We start from the raw sequence: 26,538 nt of genomic DNA on the forward strand, positions 1-26,538 counted from the left end.
AGATCCTGTCAGTCCTCAAACGTCCTGTAAGTCCTCAAACGTCCTGTAAGTCCTCAAACGTCCTGTAAGTCCTTAAAGGTCCTGTAAGTCCTCAAACGTCCTGTAAGTCCTTAAAGATCCTGTAAGTCCTCAAACGTCCTCTAAGTCCTTATAGATCCTGTAAGTCCTCAAACGTCCTGTAAGTCCTAATAGATCCTGTAAGTCCTCAAATGTCTGCTGCTTGAAGTTTTGAAAGGCTTGTTGTGTTTTGTAATCTGAGCTGCTGGTAACCTTTGACCTCTGTAGCTGGTGACTCTAATGAACTTTCCCTCAGCAGAGTGGGCTTTGTCACACTGTTTGGTGCATTTTGCTCTTGAAGAAACTTTTCTTGAGATTTTCTGGACTAACTGAATCTTCATATCTTAGTGAGGCATTCAAGGCAAGTAAATGAATGTGCAAGAAAATGTGCTTTAAATTGTTGCAACAGTCACCGTACATTATTGTTTAAATCTGAAGGATGTGAATCTGAACAGAGATTCAACATCTTGTACTTACAGTTATGTCCTTTTGCTCGAGGTCAACTCCTCCAGCAATACTGAAACCAAGTCCTGAACCTTCTCCTTTACTCAGGACAACAAGACGAGTATTTCTGTTAGTCTGCAAAACACACAGAGAGACAAATAAAGAACACTCAAACTCAGCTGGACTCTGTATCTGCAGTGAGACATTACCTTGGTTTGCTGAAGCAGGGTTGATATGTAAGCTTTCGCTGTTAGTGAGGACAGCAGTGTTTCCAGTTTACACTGACTCACAGGTGAAGCCGACAGCTCCTCTAAACTGCAGAGAAAAAGCCATCGAATCAGGACATTTAATGTGTTTTTTTCACCCACATTTCACAGTTATGTTTGGAGCAAAGCAGCTGCTGTGATTTACAATGACTGGTTTAAAGTCTCACCTGATGGACCAGCCGAGCTGCCGGCCATGGGTCTCTCGGGTCCTCTGAGCAGTCTCTTCAGTGACTTCAGCCTCACTGTGGTTAACGCTGTTCAAATCTGCTTTCATTGGAGTTGCACAGGTTGGAAAGCTGTCAGTCACTGGGGCTATAGTGGACTGGGTGTCAGAGTCTGTTTTATCTGCATTGCTGCACCCTCCTGCAACGTCCTCTTTGCACAGTTTTTCCAGCTCAGGCATGCTGAGAGCCCTGAGCTGCCGTAACCTACTGTAGAGAAGTCTGCCATGTTTCTTGCGCAGCACTGGAGGAGTGTGTGGTGCAGCCCCATCTGGAGCTTTGTGAACTTCATTCTTAGAAGACTTACGAAGACGAAGAGAACAGGATGTGGCTGGAAGCAGATTTTCCACATAAGAGCTAAAACTCCTTTGCCGTGTCCGGAAGTCAACAGCATTAACCAGTTCCATATAACCTGCAATCCTTTGGTTCAGCGGGGCTCTATATGCCAGCGCATACGGCTGAGGATCACTGCTTTTCACCAGGGGCTTGTCAACATTAGCCAGATTCTCAAAGGATTTGATTTTATGTCGGACAGAGAAAGGACTGTAATCTGCAGACGAGGCAGTGTGTGCGGACAGGGTCTGTGTGGACAGGGTCCGTGTGGACAGGGTCTGTGTGGACAGTCTGGATGTGCTGGACTTCGCTGTCTCTTCTGTCTCCATAACTGTCACAGGTTTGAAACCTTTACTTGTTGAATGAGCTGCTGTAGAAGACAGTGAATGAAATGCTGTGTTGGTGACCGAGGCAGCTGTTCTTTCTTCTGCGGTGACAGTGGATGAATGTATTGCTGCTAATCGTGCATCTGTATCATTTCTGTGTTTATTTTCTTTTGAAACCTTTTTGTCTCTATGTGACATAGCTGCTGCTGCTGCTGCTGCTGACGATGATGATGATGATGATGATGATGATGATGAGGAAGACAGTCGCACTTCCATGAATGTCCTCTGAGTGGCAGGTCCATGTGATTCAGCTTTTGCTTCGTAACCTACATGCATATCTTTTTTGGGCAGCTGCACAGTTTGCAAAGCTCCATCTGAATTTCCATGCTCAGTCATTATTTGCTTTGTGTCACCTGCTCCGGCCACAGCTAGGCCACTCCTGACATCAGGCTGGTTAGTGGGCTTCAAAATCCCAATGGTTACCACAGCTGCTGGATTTGTTGACTGTCTGAAGGAAGCCTTTGTATCTGCAGGGACTGGACTCCCCAACAGTTTTTGAAGAGGCTCCTCTGGGCTGTTCTTCTTTTTAATACTCAAACCTTTAAGTGTGGAAGGACCACTTTCAACCTGAAGTCTGAAGTTACTCCTCCACACAGGACTGTCTGAGTAACCGAGGTGTTTCAGCTTTGAGCTTGTCTTAGGTAAGGAGCGAGCGTCAGGCTTTAACGTATCTTTACACTGCACGACTTTGTGATTGTTGCTCACTGACGCTGACATTTTGGATAGCCTGGAGCCTGAGGGGTTGGATTCCACTGAATATGTTTGTGTGTCGTCACACCTCAGTAAATCTGATCTTTGGGAGACGTCTGCATGCAGATTTTCAGTGACGGAGTGGGCTGCTGGTGGAGCATGGTTTCTGTAAACGCTCGTGTGTCTGGATGCTGCACACGCTTTAACTCTGTCAAAGTGTGGCTCTGTAGCAGAAACAGGTGCTGTACTGTTAAGAAACTGGCATGGTGACCGTGTAGAAGAGACACCACCAATACCATCTGCCATGTTCTTTACCACTGCACTGCAGTCACTGTTTGAACCACTGACATCTGCAGTGGGATCCATGTGTTTACAACTAGGATTTGATTTTTCTGGACCTGATCCGCTGAAAACTGCAGAGCTGCCTTCTTTCTGTTGGTTCACACATTTATTCATCAGAAAGGCAGCACCCTTTTCATCTCTGGCTTCCAAAGGAGGCTTCTCACACAGGGCTGCACCATGTTGGCCTGGACAGCAGGTTTCAGGCTCATCACATGATATTTCCTCACTGGTGTCGCGGCTCACATCTGATAACACGTCGTCTACATTGACGATGGGCAAGTTACAGTCTGGTTGGATTGTGGCTTTTCCTAAATGTGTTCTTATTACTTGATCAGTCCCCCCCTGAACAGATTTGGCTGGATCCACTGTGGATCCATCACTGCTCTGTGACCACACAGTCCCTCCCAGGCTGAGCAGTCGATCTACAGCTGGCACAAGACATGAAAAGATCAGGATCGAATGAGAGGAGGTTGGTAACAACGAATAATTTACATTACATATTTTTTTAAATATGAAACCAGTGAATTGTAATTTATATGATATAATTTGATGTGTAAGTTTAATTATTTATGTGTACATATTAGTGATGCAACGGATCAAAAATCTCACAGTTTGGATCTGATCAATTTTCGGATCAGCAAAAAAAGAAAAAAGACAAAAATTTAACATTTACTTATTGAAGTATTTTTTGCCTGTTAAAAACATTCAACTCAAGACTCATTCCACGCAGTTATTAAAATAAATTATGGTACAATATAGTGCAGTATAGGGCTTTGTATCTACCACTCAATTCAATTCAATTCAGTTTTATTTATAAAGCGCCAAATCACAACAACAGTCGCCTCAAGGTGCTTTATATTGTAAGGTAGACCCTACAATAATACACACCGCTCATTACATCGCACTCCGCTGCCCTGGAGCTCCACCCATTTGTAGTAGTTGGGCAACAGAAGATGCCTGGGACAGTTCAGCCATAACTTTAAACTTCTCCTGCTTATACATGCTTGGAATGATCTTGCCACTAAAGTGGACGCGCAACCGGATATCATAGCGTGGCTCAAGCACATTCATCATAGTTTAAACCCCTTGTTTTGCACAACAGAATACGGCCTCCCGTCTGCAGCTAAACACCCCAGTAGCTTCTGTAATAGCTTTAGCCCGGTCGGGCTGGGCAGCAAAGGGCTGCTTAAATGCCACAAACTCCTCTGCTCCTCCACTTGGACCGCTAGCGCTGGCCATAGCTATCGCTTGACAGACCTACCACGCGCACCATACACATACTTTTTTTTCTTCTTTTTCGAATCTTCGGACCACGTGCGTGCCGAACCGTGGAGTGGGATCGGTTCCGATTACGGATCAACCGCGATCCGCTGCACCACTATATAACATGTATCTATGTAATTCAGCCTGTTGCATGAGAGGTGAGGCGCCGTCATGAAGGTGAAGTGATTAAAGACCTTTTCTCATGTTAGCAGCGTGAAATGAACCCGAATGGATTTCTCTCTGATTTGAACCAATGACTCTATCAACTGTGTTATATTTGATACAGTCATTGCTGTGAACTGCTGACTCCTAACATACAGAGGGAATGCATACAGCCACACTGTACAATACTATTACATACGATACAGTGATATGCATCAAAAGGGTTGCATTATATTATAATCTACAATCTCATAAGGAAAGACTAAAGCTACTGTACACAGATGTATACTCAGCTGGTCAACTGCAGGACTTAGCTGGAGACATTGCTGTGGCTGATCCAGGAAGTCACATGATCGACTGCTCTCTCTTGTATTACACATGTTTGCACTTTAGTGTCTAACATGCAAAGATGTGAAGAAGTCTCTGTTTACCAGTTACAGAACTGAAACTGTCAGGAGCAGCGTATATGGACAGGTTATCATCAGAGGAAGTGACTTTTCCTCCTTTTTCCTTCGCCTGCTTATCAGTAATGTTGATCTATGATGACATGTTTACTCAGAGAGACATGATGACTTTAAAACAGACATGTGGAAAGACTCCCCGTTTTAGTGCCCCACAGCAATCTCTGTGTTACATAAAGATTAATGTTACACTACGCCTAGTGTGAAGCTACAGGGCAAATCTAATATTGGTCATTAAAAGTAAAATATAAAGGTTAGTCACCGTGAACAGAGAGTCAGAGGCGTGCAGGTTGCTTAGGGGAGGAGAGAGCGGGGATGCTGATCCTACATCTGAGGTCAGCATTAAAGGAAAACACACAGCAGTCTATGTGAAAGCTTAAAGAGTAACACTACCTGGTGGCTTAGAAACAGCACTACACAGCAGTGTAAGCGCACATTCAAAGACACACACATATACGATTTAATCATGTCGTAACCATTAAGTGGAGACGGTTTTCCTCCCAGCAGCTGGAGGTTTGAGTGTAAGCTGATGGGCAGGCTGCAGAAAGTGAACGAGCAGTGTAGCGTGACAGAAGTGACATGTTCAGCTGCTTAGTGTAGCTGAGCATCTAATCAGGAATCCAGCCTGTATATTGTTAGTGCTTCTTCCCCAATGCAAAGACAACTGTGTGATGAGACGCAGACCACAGCAGCTATAAACATATTATTACTGCACTGAGGAAATGTAGAAAGGGTTGGGTGGAAGGAAGAGTCTAAAGCTCTGAGTAGCCAATGTTTGTTTTTATTCTCGTCTGACATTGGCCAATCAGCTGGGCAGTCCATATATACGGTTTTTAAATGGAGCTTTTCTATTTTCTCAAAGCTTTACACAACTAGGCTCTTTCATCCATTCACACAAAAACTTTTTCTATTTAACTGCTTTCTATCTAACATTCAGAGACATTCACACTCCGATGGATGCATCAGAGAGCAAGTTGGGTTTAGTATCCCGTCCAGTATATTCAGCAGGGATTGAACCACCAACCCTCCGATCAGTGTTGGGGAGTAACAGAGTACATGTACCGCCGTTACGTATTTAAAATACAAAATATGAGTAACTGTATTCCGTTACAGTTACTGTTTAAAAGGGTGGTATTTAGAATACAGTTACTTTGTTATAAATGGATTACATGGCAGTCCTCTGTAATTCTGGTCATTCCACGCTGCGCATTGCGGCTGGAAACCCAAACAAAACACGCGAGAAGAGGCTGTAAAAAGAAAACGCGTCCTGTTGGTGGCGTCAATCACACGATGGACCTGGAGCCAGCGCCAGCGCAACAGAGTTTCGGACTTGGAAGTTCCAACACCATTTCATATTCAAAGAAGAAAGGGATGGGCGAAATTTAACAGTGCAATGCAAAAAAAGAAGATGCTCTCCTCGCCAAAAACTCCACCTCCAACCTAACAAATCAAGTAAGTTATTTTTAAAAACTAACGTTAGCCTACTGCAAATATCTCATTTTAGTTGTGGTAGCTACCTGGGCTATGTGCCACTTCAGTAGCTTCGATGTGATATTGCTGTGATTTTAGCTAACATTGTTAGCTGACATCAGCTAACAATGTTAGCTGACGTTAGCTAAAGTTAGTTCATAGACTGTTAAACTTGATGGATAGCATTAACAACCTGCTAGCTTCAAATTATCGTGTGCAGTTCTGAAAGCAATCCCAAAATGATTAACAGTAAGGTGGACATTAAGGTTGGGCGAGATTTAAAAATTTTCCAACCAACAATCGTCAGTCAAACAAATGATGATAACCAACATATTCGCGCAGGTGACTTGTTAGTGGGCGGAGTAATGTAATCATGCACGGACTGATTTGCGCATCTAGAACATAAATAGAAAGTTTTCCTTGTTGGAGTTTCTGTATTAACATTGCTCCTTTTTTGGATTATTCATTTATTTATTTGAGATGCACCAAATTGCACAAAAAACCTTAACTTTACCTCTGATATTTTTTTATGGTCGCTGGAAGTGACATTTTGGTTTTTAACTTATTTGTTGTTTGGTCGAGTGTCTAAGACATAAACACTGGAACACAGTTAAAGTGGAAGAAGAAGACAGTTTCTTTGTATCCCTACCCACCATTGCGGTTTCTTTATTTAAATTAAATGTTTAATTTTTTCCTGAACATAGACTACTGCTGTTCTTTCATTCTGAGTTTGAGTAAATGAATCGCTGCATTTGTTCATGCCGTTAAAACATCACTATTATATTTCCCGTTGACTGCTTCTCTTGCCTTCAACCAACATTATTATTATACTTACTCATGGGCAAAAAAATTAAAAATTCGTCTTGTAAACACAATCGGCGAAAGGCTCAACCTATTGTTGATAGTTGATATATTCGTCTAATCGCCCAACCTTAGTGGACATTAGGTAAGGCTGCACTTTTTGCAGTGATCTCGAATACAAAACTATTTCTTCATCAGTAATATTTTGTCTTTTGTTCGGTCTCTTTTTTTTTTTTTCCAGAGGACGCATCCCAGGGTTATACGCAGTTTACCCAAAGCAAACACATCGGATCATGGTGATGAACAAAGTGGCAAAGACACAGCCTCTCCTCCTCTCAAACAAGCCATCCTTAGCACTCCAGCCATCAGCCAAAGGAGAGTAAATTCCTTGGTATTTGACTTCATAGTCAATGAAGTGCAGCCCTTTTCTACTGTTGAGAACACCTCATTCCGTAAGACGGTTGAAGGACTAAGTGGGGGCAGGAGTCCTGTTTGCAGAAAAACATTGATGACTCGTGTTGAGAAAACCTTTCCAAAAAATGAACGAAGCAATAACTGAAATTCTTCTACATACTCAAAATGTGTGCACAACAGCAGATATCTGGACTGCGCATCACAGAAGTTTCATTGGCATCACATGTCACTGGATCGAGTCAGACACATTGGATCGCAGGTCTGCTGCACTGGCATGTGAGAGGATAAGAGGCCATCACATTTATGATGTTATTGCCGCCAAAATAAGTCAGGTTCATGCTGAATTCCATATCAGAGGCAAGGTTAGTGCTACAGTCACAGACAATGGGAGCAATTCTGTAAAAGCTTTCAATGAATATGGAGATTCAAAAACAGAAGATGATCTGGAAGACACAGGTGATGCACAATTTCATGATGTCACTACAGTACTTGAGGAGGAGCAAGAACACGAGGAGCTGAACTTCTTTTTGCCACCACACCATCGATGTGCTGCGCACACACTAAATCTCATTGCCACGACTGACCTTGATAAAGCTGCTTCACAGCAGGGTGTTTCCAGAAAATTATACAGGAGTGCAAAGGCAAAATGTGCAGCCATCTGGAATAAGGCTCATCACTCATCAGGTGCTTCTGAGGTAATTGAAGAAATTGCCCAAATGAGATGTGTTGTACCTTCAGTGACTAGGTGGAGCTCAGAGTACCATGCAATCGAGAAGCTAATGAATCTACCTGAAAGTCAGCTCAATGAAATCTGTGAACATCTGAAGGTGGCAAAACTGCATCCTCAAGAGACAGTGTTTCTCAAAGAGTATGCAGCCACTCTGAAACCGCTTGCCTACTCAGTCAACCTGCTCCAGGGGAAAAGAACTGCTACTTCGGATATGTGATTCCCACCCTTCTCAGTCTGAAAGCCAAGTTATCTGAAAAGTTGACACAAGTGCAATTTTCAACTCACATCCTCTTAGCGATCATCAAAGCAATTGACACTCGATTTGCAGCTGTATTAGCCTCCCATGAAGCAAGGATGGCAGATGATGAGAGAGAATCCACGAGAAGAACGATGGTCCAAGAGGCCCGTCTCCTCAACACAGAACCTTCTAATGACACCAGCACCACTGGACATGCCTCAGTGGGAAATGAGCCAGAAGATGATGACGACAACAGCTTCTTCAGTTTTCAGAGTACACAGGTGACCTGTTCTACAGCGGAGGATGAGGTACAGAGGTATCTTCAAGATTCAGATAAGACATTGACCTCATTAATGGGACATCCAGTGATCAGAGCCCTCTTCTTAAAACACAATACAACTCTGCCGTCAATTGCTCCGGTCGAGCGTCTCTTTAGCCACGGAAGACTCGTCTTCACCTGACACCATAACCGCATGACAGACAAACACTTTGAACAGGTGCTCTTGCTGCGTTACAACCGCCTTTACTGGACTGCAGACTAGGCGGAACAGATGTAGGTAGTCTGCTGAAACTATCCTGGTATTGTTCACAGATGGGGCTTGCAACCTCAGTATTTTGTAGTCTTTAGTATTTGTTTTTGGCATGCATTCAAAAAGCAGCACCTCATATGTTTACTGCAATTGTTCGCCAATTATTTGATTTTTGGGGCCATTTAAGGTTTTGAACCAAGCAGTTCAGCACTGACACCTCGGACAGTTCTTTGTTGCTTGCCTTTGTTAAATGGCCATAAGGTAATGTTGCTGAGTTGCATTAAAACATATATTGTCTTGTTTTAAAAATTATATCTAGGGTAAGGTTTAAAATGTAATTTCTCATTGTTACATTGAGTTTGAATATCTGAGTTGTATTGAAAAATCTTTTGTAATTTAAAATTTTTGGTGGAAGAATAATATTGACAGTAAATGCCAAAATAATATATTTTTCATTTTTGAGTATAATTTTATATATTGCCTTTTTTTGTCCTAATAAGAAAACAGTCATTGAAAATGCTGATATTTTTTCTCCTTGTGCCAGGCTACTTTTGATTTTAACTAAGTGATGTTGGTGACCATAACAGTAAATACTCTTCAATGGCAGATTTTATGTTTGTCTAATACTCTTCCACTTGTCAGCTTTATAAATAAAAAAATATTGTTAAGGAAAGATGGTGCTTTTTTATTATCTTTAAGAAGACAAAACAGCTTATACAAACATACCCAAGTCTTTGCTCCTCTACATTAAATATATTAAGTTGGGCTTAACAGCCAAATGGTAAAGAAAAACAAACAAGAATGTGCAGGATGTGATAGCGACATTTGTGTAGTTGTAAAAAGCATGACAATATATTAAGTAATCCAAAGTATTCAGAATACGTTACTCACATTGAGTAACTTAATGGAATACATTACAAAATACATTTTGGGGCATGTAATCTGTAATCTGTAGTGGAATACATTATAAAAGTGACCTTCCCAACACTGCCTCCGATCAATAAAAGGCCTGCTGCGACCCCACAATGAGGGACAATCCAGACTGGAGTCCCCTGTGCCTGTTTCACAGTGCTTTCAGCATCTTCTCCCTGACTCGACAGCATCAGGCTGTAATTTCTTGAAGCAGGTGAGCTGCTCATTTTCATCTATTCAGCTTTAGAATAAAGTCACACGGTGAGCGTCTTACCTGAGATCGGTCTCCTGATGTCCAAGGCCAGTGTCAGAGGAAGGCTGTGCATGAGTTCACAAATGTCCTGGTAGCTGGAGGAGCAAACTAGTTTATCTCCAATCTTGACGATCTCATCTCCGGGACGCAGCCTGCCTGCAGACTCCTGGGACCACAGTTAGAGAAACAAGCTCAGCCTTTACATGGAATATTTTTAATATCTTAAATCGTTTGATCCTTTAAAGAATCACCAGAAAATTCAAATATTCTTGTTCATATTCAGTTTGCAGAGAAAATTTTGCATATATATTTGAATTTGTATCATCTTTGCTACAGCCATCATTTTTTTTGCTTTGCAGTTTATTGCCAAAAACTGTGTTGTTGAATTTATTTTGTTTTTTGGGGGGAACCCCCAACCCCCATCCCACTGGTGTAGGGTTGAAAGCAATCCCACGTACCCTTTCTGCTGCACCTCCAGGCTCCACCCCAGCGATCACCAGCTTCAGTGGTGATGACATAATCTCCAGTTCAAGCCCAAATGAATTCCCGTCGTTCCTTCTTAGGATCACCGTGTTAATGGGACAAATCCCTGCAAACTCACTGGCATCTTCCTTCTCATATAGCTGACTGGGGATCATGTCGGCAGCCACCGTGGGGTTTGTTCCTGTGCTGTGGGATGGGAGCTGGAATGGGGCCAAGGCCAGGGTGGGTTCATCCGTTTGGGATGTTTGCTGCTGGGGTAGGTTTGGTGCTTCAGTGCTCATAATGACCCTGTTCACTGCTTCAAGCTTGGGGGACTGCTTTGACTCCAACTGTCCGTGACTTTGATTTGGACAGTCCTCACTGCTGGTGGTCATATCAGTGAGCACAGAGCTGCTCGACACCCCTGCTGTGTGATCTAAAGGCTGGTGGATGAACATGAAGGTTAACTCACAACCAGGTGACTCTGACTTATTGGGAAAACCATCCTTACTTTGAGTGGAACTGTCACAGAGTGCTGTGGGTATATCTCTGCCTCCACTCTGCAAATCTCCACTATCTTCACCGTCTAACACCGAGCTGCTAAATACACCTGCTGAATCACTCTGTGACACGTCACTGCAGGTAAAGGCTTCAGATTTTGTGGGTCTGTGGAAGGGCTCAATTTTTCTGCTGCTGGCTGAATTTTCTCCCTCGCTGAGGTCATCCTCGAAGCACTTCACCTGGCAGAGAAGTGGGCTGCGTGCTGTGGGGGGGCTGGACCATGTGATGGGCTGGCACACGGCCTCCACATGGTGACTGAGAGGTGCAGAGGTTTGGTCTTGGATGTTGTTGTACACACGGCCGTCTTCCACTTCTGTCAGAGATGGGCTGAATCCTGAAAATAAAGATGAACTTACAGCTAATTTTTACAAAACTGGATGCTGTGTAATTGTTTAAAGAGAGATGATAAATGCTTGGTCTCTAAAAAAATCTCATAAATGGTCGGTGGCATGTGTGGGGGCAGGGCTTGAGGCTCTTTCCTCTTGGATGCCCCGAGTGCCCTTTTCTTCTGGCTTTTTTGTTTTTTAATGTATGTGTGTGTGTGTGGAGTCGTGGCCGCTCCCCTCAACAGTAAAGTTTAACGATTAATCACAATTTTGCTAAATAAAAGGATCTGGCTTGCATCAGTCACATGATGACCTTTAACCAATGCTCACCCTTGAAAGCAGAGTGCGCTGGTTACGAGCTGGGAACCAGTTTGCAAATACCATGCACATTTTCTGCCACCTGGGCGGTGCGGAGCTGTAAACAAATTAACTGGGAGACACAGAGTGATGCAACAAAAACCAGTAAGCAGGTGTACAGCGTACACTGTAGTATGTAGCACACAGGAGTATTAGCTCATTATGGACACGCTGGTCAGTTGCCTTTTGGCAACTGATGAAATGAGCGTGCTGTGTGTGCAACAGCTCGGCAAACATTACCTGTCCTTTTATTACCTGCACAGGTGTGCTGGTCACAGCTGCTAGCTGACTGGCTAAGACTCTCAGGGATCTGTAGCTCTGTGTCTCAGGGAACATATTTAGTTTTACAGTAAGTTACAGGGCTTTCCCTGACTTTGTGGAGGACTTATATTTCACTAATATACATATTCACATACAGTCAGGTCCATAAATATTGGGACATTGACACAACATTTTTGGCTCTATACACCACCACAATAGATTCCAAGTGAAACGAACAACATGTGCTTTAACTGGAGACTGTCAGCTTTTATTTGAAGGTATTTACATCCAAATCAGGTGAAAGGTGTAGGAATTACAACAGTTTGCATATGTGCCTCCCACTTGTTAAGGGACCAAAAGTAATGGGACAATTGGCTTCTTAGCTGTTCCATGGCCAGGTGTGTGTTATTCCCTCATTGTCCCAATTACAATGAGCAGATAAAAGGTCCAGAGTTCATTTGATACAATCCAGCACATTTTTATGTTTGTTGCAGATCAAATAGAGTTAGAAGGTAGGATCCCATTGTTCCTGTCTAGTTCCTAGTGGATATTATCATTTTATTATTAGCCTTAGCTTCTAGCCACTGTATTAATGGCAACAGCCACAGGTAATGTGATCACTGGTAACTCCTAATAGTTATGTTAACCTTTTAATACTTCAGTCGTGTTGTTTAGAGGTCAGTAAAGTTCTCATTTCATCAACTACTGTTCACATGTCAAGCGTGGTGGAAGCAAACTTTAAAGTTAAATCTGTGAAATATTCCTAAAACGTCTTCCTGGGATTTAATCAGTAACATTTTACCATGTGGTTTTGATGAGCAGTCAGCCTTGGAGGTAATGCAGCTCATCTGGTGGAGGACATCGTCACTATCTGAGCCCATCAACATGGATTCAGATGGGAATGAGTGGCTGGAAAGTTCCTGCAGGAAGTACTGAGACAACTCTGCCTCTGAACTCAGGGAGCCCTGTTTAAGAAACAACCAAATTGGACAGAAGTTGAAATGAAAGGAAGTTTAAAACTATTAAAATACATTTAACTCATTAACTGGGATGAAAGGGTGTATACTATAACTGTAAGATTTACTTTGTTACACTGATTAGCTGTTTATTTAAAACCCCAAGAAAGTTGATGAAACAAGAACCAACTGCGGAAGGCCAGGAGTGACAAAATGAATAGATAAATACACCATTAATTAATAAAAAGAGTCATTAATTAATTAAACTTGGAACTAAATAAATAAATGCCTCAGAGGCATTCACACTATTGATTTCCTGTTTCTCTTTATTCTTTCTTCTACCTTATTCTAGTTGCTCAGACCTTTGCTGGTTAACTACTCCCTCAGTTTTCATCCGATTTTCACCATTCAAACTTTAAACTGTTCTGCTCCTTCTTTTTTTTTTTTTTTTTTTTTTCTCTACAGTTTTAGTTCACCAAATTACTCAAATCTTCAAGCTTGTCCAGCTCAGCAGCCCAGACTGTTACCATCTTGATGTATTTGTAGGTCAGAGATTTGAAGCAAAACAGAAAACGAACAAATCAGTCGTCATCTTCTGAAACCTGACAGCGGCCTTCTTCACCACATGATGCATGTGTTATGTGTCCAACCAAATGATTGGTTTTGTGCCAGTCTACCACCACATTTTGCTTAAAATTATTACGATTTATATGCAAAATGTGAACCAGCATATAGGGACACAGGTGCTTGAATAATATATAAAATTAATGTCTGACTGATTGTTTTGTCCAGGTGCAGTTGTTGATGAGTCCAGTGGAAAGGTCCTTGTTGTCCAAGACAGAAATAAGGTATCTGTTTGACTTTATTATTTAAATGCGCTATACACCTTATATCTACACATCTTATATCCTCCTAAAAGCTGATCTGTCCAATATCAGTCACACAAATGAACCACTGATGGATCAGTCATGCTGCTGTTAAAATGTGGATGATTAGTATTTGTTTATTTAGTAACTTGGGCCTCTGTTGACTCAAACCTTGGCTGGAAATCCATTCACACTTAACATAGCTCAACACAAAATTAGCTGACCTCAAGCAAACATGATGTTTTGTTTTTTTTTTTTTTAATAAATAGGACAGGGGGAATGAATGAGAGAAAGAGGGGGAGAGAAAGAAAGAAAACCAAAGGGGAGAAGAGACGGTGAGAAGGGGGGGGAAGAGAGAGAGAAAAAAAAAAAAAAGAACTCCTGGGTCACCTGTATGGAGAAAAAAAAAAAACAAACAAAAAAAACAAACAGAGGAGACAGCAAACAACAAAGAGTAACATAATAATAGAGAAAACAAAGCACCATCACAATAAACTAGCTAGTCATAGATATCAGTATTTACTAAATAATAAACGATATTGTGCAGCACGCAAGATAGACAGCGCACAGTGTGCTTTGAGGTAGCAGCCAAGAAAGCTTTAGTCCGCGTCTGTGAATACCCATGTGTGCATACCTGTGTGGATCAGCATGCTTGCATTCCAAAGGTTTCTCCATGTAATGATCTGCTAGGGAGTGTGGGGGGGCCACAGCCCCGTCCTCCAGGGTGTGAAGCGGGTATGGAGGAGATCAAAACTCCAGACATCCAGAGGCCCCCAGAACACAAGAGACCATGGAAGACCAACAGAGGGGCAGCCGCGCCACTGTCCCAGTAAGAGCTGAGGAGAGTCCCAGATGAGGGCTCACTCAGCAGCCGCGGAGCAGAAGCCAGGGGGAGCTGCAGTGACGCGCCCGTGAGCTCCGCCGGCCCCCAGCTGCGCCTGAGTGACCGAGCCCCAGGCCGAGAGGCCGGGGGCACCCCACCTCCAAAGGGGCCCGAGCGAGCCCCAGGCCCCAGGCCCCGACAAGCGGCCGCCAAGGAGTGAGCCGGTGTGTACCCGGACGCCCACCTCCAGACACAAAGAACCACCAACACACCGACACCTGAGGGAGTCCGCCACCGGCAGGGGAAGTGGTGGTGGGTGGAGATAGGCCTCCAAACCTTGGAGGGCCTGAGGCCTGTTCTGCTCCTTCTGCTAACGCCTACTCTTTTGGTGCTCATAACTTTTATACTTTTTGAAATATTAAGGGTTTTTTTGCAATTTTTTGGCACATTAAGATGACTAGGACAACATTACAAGTGTGGTCACTGATTTTGCTGTGTTTTAGCTCAGTGAGATGAGCAGAGCGGGAGGCCCGGGTTCGAATCCCGCCTATGGCAAAAAAATTTAAAAAAATTCAGGTAACAGTTAAACTTTTAAACTCTTTTCAGCAAAAATTCCAGATTCTTCAGCTGTTTTTTAGCAGAAACTACAGCTTTGTTACCTCTTTTCAGTGCAAAGTTCTGCTCCTTTCCCCTTTTCTGTAGAAAGTTCTGCTTCTTCACCTCTTTTCAGCAGATTTTTCAGCTTTTTGGCCTATTATCAGCAGAATTTCCAGTTTCTTCATCTCTTTTAGCAGAAAGTTCAACAACTTCACCTCTTTTCAGCACAAATCTCAGCCTCTTCTGCTCTTTTCAGCACAATTTTCAGTTTCTTTAAATCTTTTCAGCACAAATTTCAGTTTCTTCACCTCTTTTCAGCACAATTCAGCTTCTTCTGCACAGTGCACATTTTTTCTCTTATATCTTTCTTCGGGACTAGAATTGGTTTGGCTCAGTGGGATGAGCAGCTGAGATCCAGTGGCGAAGGTACGAATCCTACCTGTGGCAGTTGCCACATCTTCCGTGCTCACATGCACACTGCTTTCTTGACAGTCTGCGGTGTACCCTTTCAAATACAGCCATCTTCAGCAATTACTTCAGCTTTTTCAGCTCTTTTCAGCAGTTTGCTCAGCGTCTTCTGCACCCTGCAGATTTTTCTCTCATCATATGTTTGACTCAGTTGAGAACCAGTTTGGTTCAGAGAGATGAGCAGCCATTCTCAAAGCGGGAGGGCCGGGTTTAAATCCCGGTAATAGCACCATTTTTTTTCCCAGTAGACAGTTTAACTTCTTTAACTCTTATCAGTAAAAACTTCAGCTAGTTCACCTCTTTTCAGCAGAAATTTTAGCTCCTTCACCTCTTTTAGGCTAAATGTTATGCTTTTTCACTTCTTTTCAGCACAAACTTCAGCTTCTTCAGCTCTTTTCAGCAGATAGTTCTGCTACTTCAGCTCTTTTCAGCAGATAGTTCTGCTACTTCAGCTCTTTTCATTAGATTCCACTACACGGCATTCACACTGCATTTTCGCAGGAAATGCAACTTTTTCTAGTTACACTTTTATTCCATGCACAGCTGGTGTGGAGCACCTACAGTTTCATTGTACATGTAAAATAACAATAAAAGTCTATTCTATTCTATTCTATTCTATTCTATTCTATATGATTGTGTAAGAAGGTTGAAACTGAACCTATCAATGTAGCAACAAAACTAAATATATGTCTAAATGAAAACGTACCCTGCTGGCAGGCTCAAGGAACCTCTTCATGGTCCAGCTGAGAACAGGCGACCTGTCTTCCTGCATGTCCTTCACTGCTGGGCTGGTGTTCTTACAGGACACACCTACACATTAAAACCACAACAGACAAACCCAGACAAATACAGAATTCAGTGATGCCATCATTTTCACACGCCACACGGAGCAAGTTAGTGACCGTATTTCTAAGGTTTAACCTCAGCTTTATCTGAGTTTAGAGGGAGGACATTAAAGATCATCCAGGCCGTCATGTCTGGATTCATAGATAAATAACTGTATAGCTGTATATCTCAGATTTCTGTAAAGTTATTTATTTCATATTCTGTATAGTTTTTCATATTTATATCCTGTTCATAGCCTGTACATAGCTTGTACTCACTACAGCCTGTACATACTTATAGTTATAGAATATTCACAACATACCTCATACCGTGTACATTATAACATACCGTAATAGACCCATTTCTGTAATATACTCACATATCTATATTATTGCTAATATATATTGTAATATATCTATATCACTAAAGCACTTCTGGATGGATGCAAACTGCATTTCGTTGCCCTGTACCTGTGCATGTGCAATGACAATAAAGTTGAATTCTATTCTATTCTAAAACTGAGTATCAGCTGCACAGCAATGAGAGTGTGGTTTGTTGGATAGTTTATATGTGGATGGGAACTGGGGGGTGCTGGTAACAAGAGGAGGCAAGCTCCTAAGAGGCCTGTAAGACTGTAGGACTGGGGTTTTATACAATCTCACCAATTTTTATAGAAAGAACTAAAAAATCCAAAGAGGTATAGATGCTGGGTCTCTCCTAATAAGAACAGGTTTTCCTCTGAACATTTAAGTTATCTATAAAAGTTACATCATTTTCTGGACAGCCGCCATTTGAAGACCCACATGTGGACATGCATATACACTACATATACATATATACTAGGGGACTAGAGGCTGATGCAGCCTTCAAAGTTGTTCCAGTGTCACCTGCTCTGGCCCCTGGAATACTTTGACCATGGTTGCTGGGACTCTAGTTTCACATTTCTAAGAGTAAAATCTTCCTAGCACATTTTGTTCTTTGGCAGGTATTTCACAGATTGGGGAAAATTAACTGGCAGAATCAATTTTCCCCAGAACTGAACAGGTTGGTGGGCACTTCTGTTTTTGACTACACTTCTTCCACAGTCACCTGCTGGGGCACAGCTGAGGAGGAAAGTGCAGTTAACCCCTAACACACAAACCTGCTGCTAGTGGTTTGGCTAACTGATAAGCTATTAGCTACACTAAGCTAGCAAATCCCTAAGGACACAGTTAGTGAATATTTGCATGTGATTCTGAAGAAATGATGCTTTAATACAGCCCCTGTAAGTTACTATGAAATAAGTTTCATTGAGAAAATTTGCAGTTAATCAAGCTACACAGATTGACCTACAGAAAAACACCACAGTGCACCGTAACAAGAACAGGAAGTGATCTAATACCATGGCGAGACCAGGACTAAGTGAACAACATCAACCCTGTCTTGTCACAGTACAGTGTTCTTCATTGAAACCTTGTTACAAACCAAAGAAACAGTGCTCTTGCCTACACAGTAGTTAAACTACAATAGTGTAGCAGGGCCATGTGTAAAATGATGGAGCTAACTAGTAAAATAGTTGATACAGTTAATTAAAATGTGAATGCTGGTACAGGTCAGACCTTGCGAATGAAATGAGTGCTTGTTCCTGCTCATTTTGTCCCTGTGAGTGGATCGAGTTATGATGTCATCCATCTCCTGCTCTGATACCTGAGGTGAGACAAAGAAACACAAAAAGATGCATTTTAGCATCAAGAAAGACAAACACATCCTAAAGCACCAACCTTCAGGAATCTACCAGAAACACAATAATTAGCACATGTGCCGACAATCCCATTTAACAGAATAAGGGGTTTTTGAATGAGGATGCACTACGATAAGAAGAAAAGCTGGTGGAGGCCGTCTGATGCTTTGGGCAAAGTGATAGTGGGAGACATTGGGTCATGCTACTCATGATGTTACTTTGACACGTACCACCAACTTGAGCATTGTTGCAGACCATGTATTATTTTATATTTGCATAGTGACTACTAATACCAATGACTAACAACGGGCCGTGTGGTCAGTTTCATGACCATTGATATGACCATCAACAACCATTGATTAATGGCCATGAGTCCCATTCACAGAGAGTTGGAGAATGGCTGCAATCACAGCATGTAAGATGGTGACAGATGTACCCTTAGGCCCCTCCTCGATTCAGAGATGGTCTTTCCCTTTTCATGTAAATGGCCTCAAACCAGCGCTCCCCCCTGTCCAGGATGTTACATCCTCATCATTGAAAGAGTGTCCACTGGCCTGTAGGTGTGCATAGACTGCAGAGTCCTGGCCTGACGAGGTAGCTCTTCTGTTTTGTGCCGTCCTCTTAGCCAGAGGTTGTTTGGTTTCCCCGATGTATAAATCCTGCCAATCCTCCTGCACACTATGTTACTCTGTTTGTGTCGGGGGACCCGATCCATGGGGTGGACCAGCATATTTTGGGGCTTAAAAGCCACAGAGACCCGGTGTTTAGAAAAAATGCGTCTCAACTGTTCCGATACTCCTGACACGTATGGGATCACTACAGGTTTTCACTTAGGCAGCAGTTGTCCTTCTCTCCTGGATCAGCTGGAGCTTTCTTGGGTTCAGGAAAGGTTTGAGTAGCCCATTAGTTTGAGGTGTTGACGAGGCTCCCGTGTGTCAATCCAATCGAGCATCTGTGGGACGTGCTGGACAAACAAACCCCAACTGACACCTTCAGGGGTCTAGTCGAGCCCATGGCCAAATACCTCAGGGCTGTGTGGCAGCAAAAGAGGGACCGACACAATATTAGGCAGGTCCTTATAATGTGATGCTTGATTAGTGTATATACAGAGCTAAAAAGAAACCTAGGATTGTGTTTATGGAACATAGACTGTGTTTTTGTCTGGGTGAATGAGACTCAATTTACTTTGAATTCTCAATTAAACTAGAAACTGGTGAGTAGATCCGGGCTATGTGATACATTTTTGGCTCAACAACCCCTGAATGTCATTGGAGGAGAGGAACATCATGAGGATCAAGACAGAGGATGCAGGAGCAACTTCATCCAGTAGCTTGAATCAAACCAACAGTTAAGGCGGTTTTACAGGAGGCTGAACTTTTTATTTAAAAGCAGATCAGGTCTTACCTTTGGATTAGGATGCCTGCTTACAATAAGAGTAATGGGCCCAGGCCCACACTCACTGAGGATGGCATAGGCCTCACTGAGAGCAGCGTGACGAAGGCTGACCGAGTCCACCTCAAGTATCTGATCTCCACGACTGGACAAAGGCACAGGTGTCAGCACAACTCTGAACGTTGTCTCCTCAAGATTCACACACACGTCAGTGAGTAGATTATCACAATTACTGAGAAATACTCTCATTAAAACACGTTTTACTCTTCTGATATTAGTAAAACTACAAATTTTTACCTGAGCCTGCCATCCATCTTGGCCACAGAGCCCAGAGCCAGGCTATGGATGTAGATACCAGGAGCAGCGTTCTCCAGGGTCAAACAGCACACTCCAATTCCAAGGCCCACACCGTGCTCTGCAGGGGGTTAAAGCCGTAGTAAGTCCCAAAGTCAAGAAAGCCTCTGATTGATGCAGCAGTGAAACTGCTGTGATCATACTGGAACATACACTCAACAAAAATATAAACGCAACACCTTTGTTACTGCTCCCATTCCCCATGGGATGGACGTAGAGACCTAAAATTCATTCCAGATACACAATATAACCATCCCTCCCAAACAGTGGTCACAAATCAGTCCAAATGTGTGGTAGTGGGCACATCTGCTATATTGAGATAATCCATCCCACCTCACAGGTGTGCCACATCAGGATGCTGATCTGACATCATGAGTAGTGCACAGGTGTACCTCAGACTGCCCACAACAAAAGGCCACCCTGGAATGTGCAGTTTTGTCTCACAGCAAAATGCCACAGATGCCACAAGCAATGAGGGAGCGTGCAATTGGCATGCTGACAGCAGGAATGTCAACCAGATCTGTCGCCCGTGCATTGAATGTTCATTTCTCAACCATAAGCCGTCTCCACAGGCGTTTCAGAGAATATGGCAGCACATCCAACCGGCCTCACAACCGCAGACCTCGTGTAACCACACCAGCCCAGGACCTCCACATCCAGCAGGTTCACCTCCAAGATCGTCTGAGACCAGCCACCCAGACAGCTGCTGGAACAATTGGTTTGCACAACCAAACAATTTCTGCACAAACTGTCAGAAACCGTCTCAGGGACGCTCAACTGCATGCCCGTCGTCCTCATCGGGGTCTTGACCTGACTCCAGCTCGTCGCCGTAACAGACTTGTGTGGGCAAATGCTCACATTCGATGGCGTCTGGCACGTTGGAGAGGTGTGCGCTTCACGGATGAATCATGGTTCACATTGTTCAGGGCAGATGGCAGCTGAGAATGTCCCAGTTCTTGCATGCCCAGCATACTCACCGGACATGTCACCCATTGAGCATGTTCGGGATGTGCTTGACCGGCGTATACGACAGCGTGTACCAGTTCCCACGAATATCCAACAACCTCGCACAGCCATTGAAGTGGAGTGGACCAACATTCCACAGGCCACAATTGACAATCTGATAGACTCCATGCGACGATGTGTTGCACTGCATGAGGCAAATGGTGGTCACACCAGATACTGACCGGTTCTGGGTCCCCAGACCCCCAATAGTGCAAAAAACTGCACATTCCAGGGTGGCCTTTTGTTGTGGGCAGTCTGAGGTACACCTGTGGACTACTCATGATGTCAGATCAGCATCCTGATGTGGCACACCTGTGAGGTGGGATGGATTATCTCAATATAGCAGATGTGCCCACTACCACACATTTGGACTGATTTGTGACCACTGTTTGGGAGGGATGGTTATATTGTGTATCTGGAATGAATTTTAGGTCTCTACGTCCATCCCATGGGGAATGGGAGCAAAAACAAAAGTGTTGCGTTTATATTTTTGTTCAGTGTAAATCAATGCTTTGGTACTTTCACACAGCTGTGCTTGCTGCTACAGCTGGCCACGACACGCACAGACACACACACACACAGACACACAGACACGCACAGATACACACAGACACAGACACACACACAGAGACACACACAGAGACACACAGAGACACGCAGACACACACACAGACACACACACAGACACACACACAGAGACACACAGAGACACGCAGACACACACACAGACACACACACAGACACACATACAGAGACACACAGACACGCACAGATACACACAGACACAGACACAGACACACACACAGACACGCACACAGAGACACACAGAGACACGCAGACACACACACAGACACACACACAGAGACACGCACAGATACACACAGACACAGAGACACACAGAGACACGCACAGATACACACAGACACAGACACACACACAGAGACACACAGAGACACGCAGACACACACACAGACACACACACAGACACACACACAGAGACACACAGAGACACGCAGACACACACAGACACACACAGAGAGACACGCACAGACACACACACACACAGAGACACACAGAGACACGCACAGATACACACAGACACACACACAGAGACACACAGAGACACACAGAGACACGCACAGACACACACACACACAGAGACACACAGAGACACGCAGACACACACAGACACACACACAGAGACACGCACAGACACACACACACACAGAGACACACAGAGACACGCACAGATACACACAGACACACACACAGAGACACGCACAGACACACACACACACAGAGACACACAGAGACACGCACAGATACACACAGACACAGACACACACACAGAGACACGCAGAGACACGCAGACACACACACAGACACACACAGAGACACGCAGACACACACACAGACACACACACAGACACACACACAGAGACACACACAGAGACACACACAGAGACACACCATCTCAGTGGTAATAAGAAAATCATCCAGTGACACCTGAACTGGTTCCTGGGTTCAGTCACACCAGCTCACCTTTATTAAGTGTAACTTCCATGACAATGCAGTCCTTCGGACCTGGGCCAGGGCCTCTGCGTTCATCAGCTTCGTTGAAGCCTGATGGGACTGGTGTACTTCCACTGGTATGAGAGTTGGGTGAAGTGGAACGGCTGAGGAGGGTGGGGGTGGGACATGGTGTCAGGCTGGGGCTGCGCAGCCGTGTTCTAATGGTCAGCGTTACAACGCCTTTCTTAAGTTGCTGTTAATGAAGATGAAAGTGGAAATAAAAACGTCTTTAGTGACTGTGCTGAGTGTTTTCTGTTTGCGGACGTCAGCACCAGAAATTCAGTCTATGGTCTCGCCCTTCAGCTGTCCTCGTCAGTGTCAATGTCAACATGATGGGGACAAAATATGAAACAACACATCCAAAACTTACAATACATTTATGTGACATTTGTGTCATTTAGTGAAAGACAAACAGAACTGTCAGCAAGCAATGCAAAGGTTTAAACCTACAGCACAGAAACAATACATCAGCGTTTAAGAGATGACTGACATATTAATCAGCTTTTAGCTTTTGTCAGACACATTTCAGAAAATGCTGACACAACACTGAAAGGTTCACACTGTCTCCTTTAAGCTTTAACTGTTTAGTTGTTTGACAGCTGACTAATAAGTGGTTTAATATCAGGCGAGGCCTGCTCCGTTATTATTTCATGACAAATGCAGCAGACATAATATCAAAAGTTAACAGTGCTGAATTGTATTTTATAGCTTTTCACTATGAATTTGAATACAAAGCTCAACTGGATGCAGCTGCCAGACGGCCGTCTGTAGGCTGAAAACCAATCAGAGAACTTAAGGATACTTTAGAAGTGGTCAAATCAATAATCTGATATGTCCCCCCCCCACCCCCGACCCCTCACCCATGTCCCTCCCTTTGCTGCCCTCCTCCCCAATGTTCCCTCTAATTTTTCATGTGTCTGAGCGAACACACAAACTCCCTGAGCGTCCCTTGGACCACTGTGAGCAACAGCAGACGTGTGCACTGTGGTCACGCCAGCATCGAATCCATCCAAGTTACATGTTTATTAAAATAATCAAATTACAGCATTTACATTTATGTTAGACGACTTTTAATTAACTGCTTTAGCCCACTTACAATGAAAATGTAAAAAATCTTGTTCATGACCTGTGTAGCATGTTAACACTATTGGAAGGAAAAATAACTTCAAATCAAATCAAATCAAAATTTATTTATATAGCACATTTTTAAGACCGAAGTACACCAAAGTGCTTTCCATTTCCAACTTGAACTCCAATTTTGAAAACACAACTTTCTTTTTTATTTTTTTTGCTCTGACTTGTATTATGAGTCTGTGGTCTGGGAGAGAGTCTGTAACTCTGTCTGCAAAATACAGTAAATAATGACCAATGTTGGGCAATTAATTATATAGTTACTTCTTCAAAAAAGTAACTGAGTAATGCAAACAACAAAGTTTTTTGCAGCTGTTTACCTAAAAATGCAGCCAAGGCGTTTTTTAAACAAACATTTCAAACTATTTACAGAACAATCAGCTGTTCTGCATCAAATCTGATGCCACACAAATTATTTGTGCCGCTCCAAAAAATAATTTTTGTCCACTATGAGATGAAGGAGAACAACAGCCTGATACCTGCAGGCCTGACAGCAGCAGATGTGTCACTGCTGTAACACCTGTAACACTCAGCAGGCGACTCATTGTTCTGACACACACAAAACTATTGACTACACTACACACTAACTACACACTCACTACACACTAACTACACAAGATTTGCACTAAACGTCGCAAATCTCTCACATCTCAAACACGCCGTCACTTCTAAAACTTCCCCCCGTTTCTTAACAACTAAATGCCATGTTTTGATTGGTCCACATGGTACATTTTTCGACCAATAGGAAAGGCTGGGAGTTTTGGTTTTGTTTTTGCTCACATGCTTTCGAGCGTTTTCCTTATAAAACGCCGTTTTTACCGTTTCTTCCTGCAGTAAATATAAACAACGACAGTATTCAGGAAGAAAATCAAACATTGCAGATATTTTTATCATAACTCTGGTTTTACGTGGCCGATCAACTCAATTTAAAAACTGGTATAAAGTCCACACTTTTCCCGTCAGTTGTTCGTCTGTCCTGCTCACATCTCCAATGGTTGTCCACGTTGTCATTAACGTGGCTTCACTCCACATCAGCCGCTTTGCTAAAACACCGGTGTCGGCACATAAGGACACTGTCATAGCCTGACAACCACGTTGATCAGCTGCGTATATACGAATGTGAATCGCATCATTGGCTGGACTGTGGGATAAGGTGGCATCGTTCTGATCCCATACGGGAGCAGCCAGTCACTGACTAACATGCAGAACAGGATTGTTAAAGTTTTAATGTTAATTTCAGTTCAGGTTAGTTTTCTTTTTTGTGCGCAGAGACCTGCCAGCAGTGCGCAATTGCGCATGCGCGCAGCTTAGAGGGAACATTGCTCCTCCCCCTCTCTCCCTGTGTGTCCCTCACTCACCCCCCCCCCTCGATGTCCCTTGTCCCCTCCTTGCCCCCCCCCCTCACTCACCCATGCCACTCGCTCCCCCGTTGGGAGTCCCCCCTCCTTCCCTTGGGGTGTAAAAACACACCCCTTACACTGGGTTGTTGGCACTTTCTTCTTTTTGACTTGGATTGTTGGCTATTGGTAATTTTCTCAGTATTATTGTAGAGTCTATATTTTATAATACGAAGCACACTGAGGTCACTGTTTTGATTTACGTAAAACTGAATTGAATGAATTTCACCTTCTTTTGATGGCTTTCGTTGGTAAACCTAAAAATATAAAAACTGTATATAGATGGATAAAAATTTACAGACACCTTGAATATTACGATGTTAACATGTTTAAGATGTTATTTCTGAGACTGGTGGAATTTCATTTCTCATTGGTTTGCTGTTTGCTGGGTTGGTACCTGTTCACTGATTTATGAGCACGCCATTCAGTTTTTCTGTACTTAACATTTATTCTTTAGATTTCCTTGAACTCTTAAGTTATGCAGAGGTCTTGGCCGACCCATCATTTCTTTATAAGATAAGATAAGATAACCTTTATTAGTCCCACACGTGGGAAATTTGTTAGGATACTAGCATATGAGGCCAGACTTTCAACTAATTTTTATTTTAAAGTGCTTTTGAGGCTTTATGAAGGTGTTCCAGGTGCTCTTTGAGAGTTTTTAAATCATTTTAAATCATTTCTGTCCAAACAAATGTTTTGTCACACTCAGTTTTAACGTTGCCAGCTAAAGTTTATTAGACCAGCGTTAACAGAAGCATGTGCGTGAGTGTGGAACTTATCAGCTGTGCTGGGATGATGTCTTTGGAAATGTGGACCAGGACTGAGAAAACAAACTAACAAAGGTGCATCCTGACAACAGGAAACAGCCAAAGAAATGTCAAGACTACAAGGGGAATTCCATAAATTTAGGATTTTCCTACTTGATATTCACTTTTGTTGTTCTGCTGAACAACAATTTCTTTCACAGAGGACAGTGTATGCTCTCACAGTGACCCCCAAATAAAAGGTGTAATATTGTGATGTCAGAGTTTCACGAACGCAGCTCTGTGCTGAAGACGGGCCTGTTCTGACCTGTCAGCTCATTCCATCAACTACAGAACAGCTACACTCTTTTATAAATACAACACCATGTCACAAAGTCTGCAAATGTCAAAAATCAACCGTTTTAGTAACACATTACATACTTTTAAAAATGGGGTTTTAACGATAATCTAAAAATCAGACAAATCTTTTGTTTGTAACTTTATAAGAGGACAAAACACATCAATGAGATTCACTACAGACAGGTTTTACAGACAGGCAGAGAGAGGGGCTCCTTATTATCATTAAGGGACAATGTCATGCAAATGAAGCACAGCAGCCTAACAACATGCACTAAAATAAGAAAAAGCAAAAATCCCTCATTTAAACTTTGTCGTAAAGTTTGGGAAAATGCAGAGGAGGTTTTTTATAATAGTGTTCTTTGTCAATGACTCCTGCACTTTTAACAAAT

The 26,538-nt window shown here is 43.1% G+C and overlaps 1 protein-coding gene across 2 annotated transcripts in view; it reads right to left on the reverse strand.

Moving 5' to 3' along the window:
* The window catches only part of pdzd2 (PDZ domain containing 2), a 90,354-nt gene that overhangs the window by 4,564 nt on the left and 59,252 nt on the right, over positions 1-26,538 (reverse strand). For both annotated transcript variants that reach the window (XM_080892911.1, XM_080892910.1), the window contains 11 exons: positions 22,489-22,711; positions 19,885-20,002; positions 19,600-19,732; positions 18,074-18,161; positions 16,357-16,460; positions 12,743-12,905; positions 10,432-11,330; positions 9,995-10,139; positions 935-3,167; positions 711-816; positions 535-636 (listed from right to left, as the gene is read on the reverse strand). In XM_080892911.1, coding sequence (XP_080749037.1) covers positions 535-636; positions 711-816; positions 935-3,167; positions 9,995-10,139; positions 10,432-11,330; positions 12,743-12,905; positions 16,357-16,460; positions 18,074-18,161; positions 19,600-19,732; positions 19,885-20,002; positions 22,489-22,711 — 4,314 coding nt within the window. The remainder of the gene's footprint in view (positions 1-534; positions 637-710; positions 817-934; positions 3,168-9,994; positions 10,140-10,431; positions 11,331-12,742; positions 12,906-16,356; positions 16,461-18,073; positions 18,162-19,599; positions 19,733-19,884; positions 20,003-22,488; positions 22,712-26,538) is intronic.

The sequence above is a fragment of the Rhamphochromis sp. 'chilingali' genome, assembly GCF_963969265.1.
Source record: "Rhamphochromis sp. 'chilingali' genome assembly, chromosome: 10".
Classification (NCBI taxonomy): domain Eukaryota; kingdom Metazoa; phylum Chordata; class Actinopteri; order Cichliformes; family Cichlidae; genus Rhamphochromis; species Rhamphochromis sp. 'chilingali'.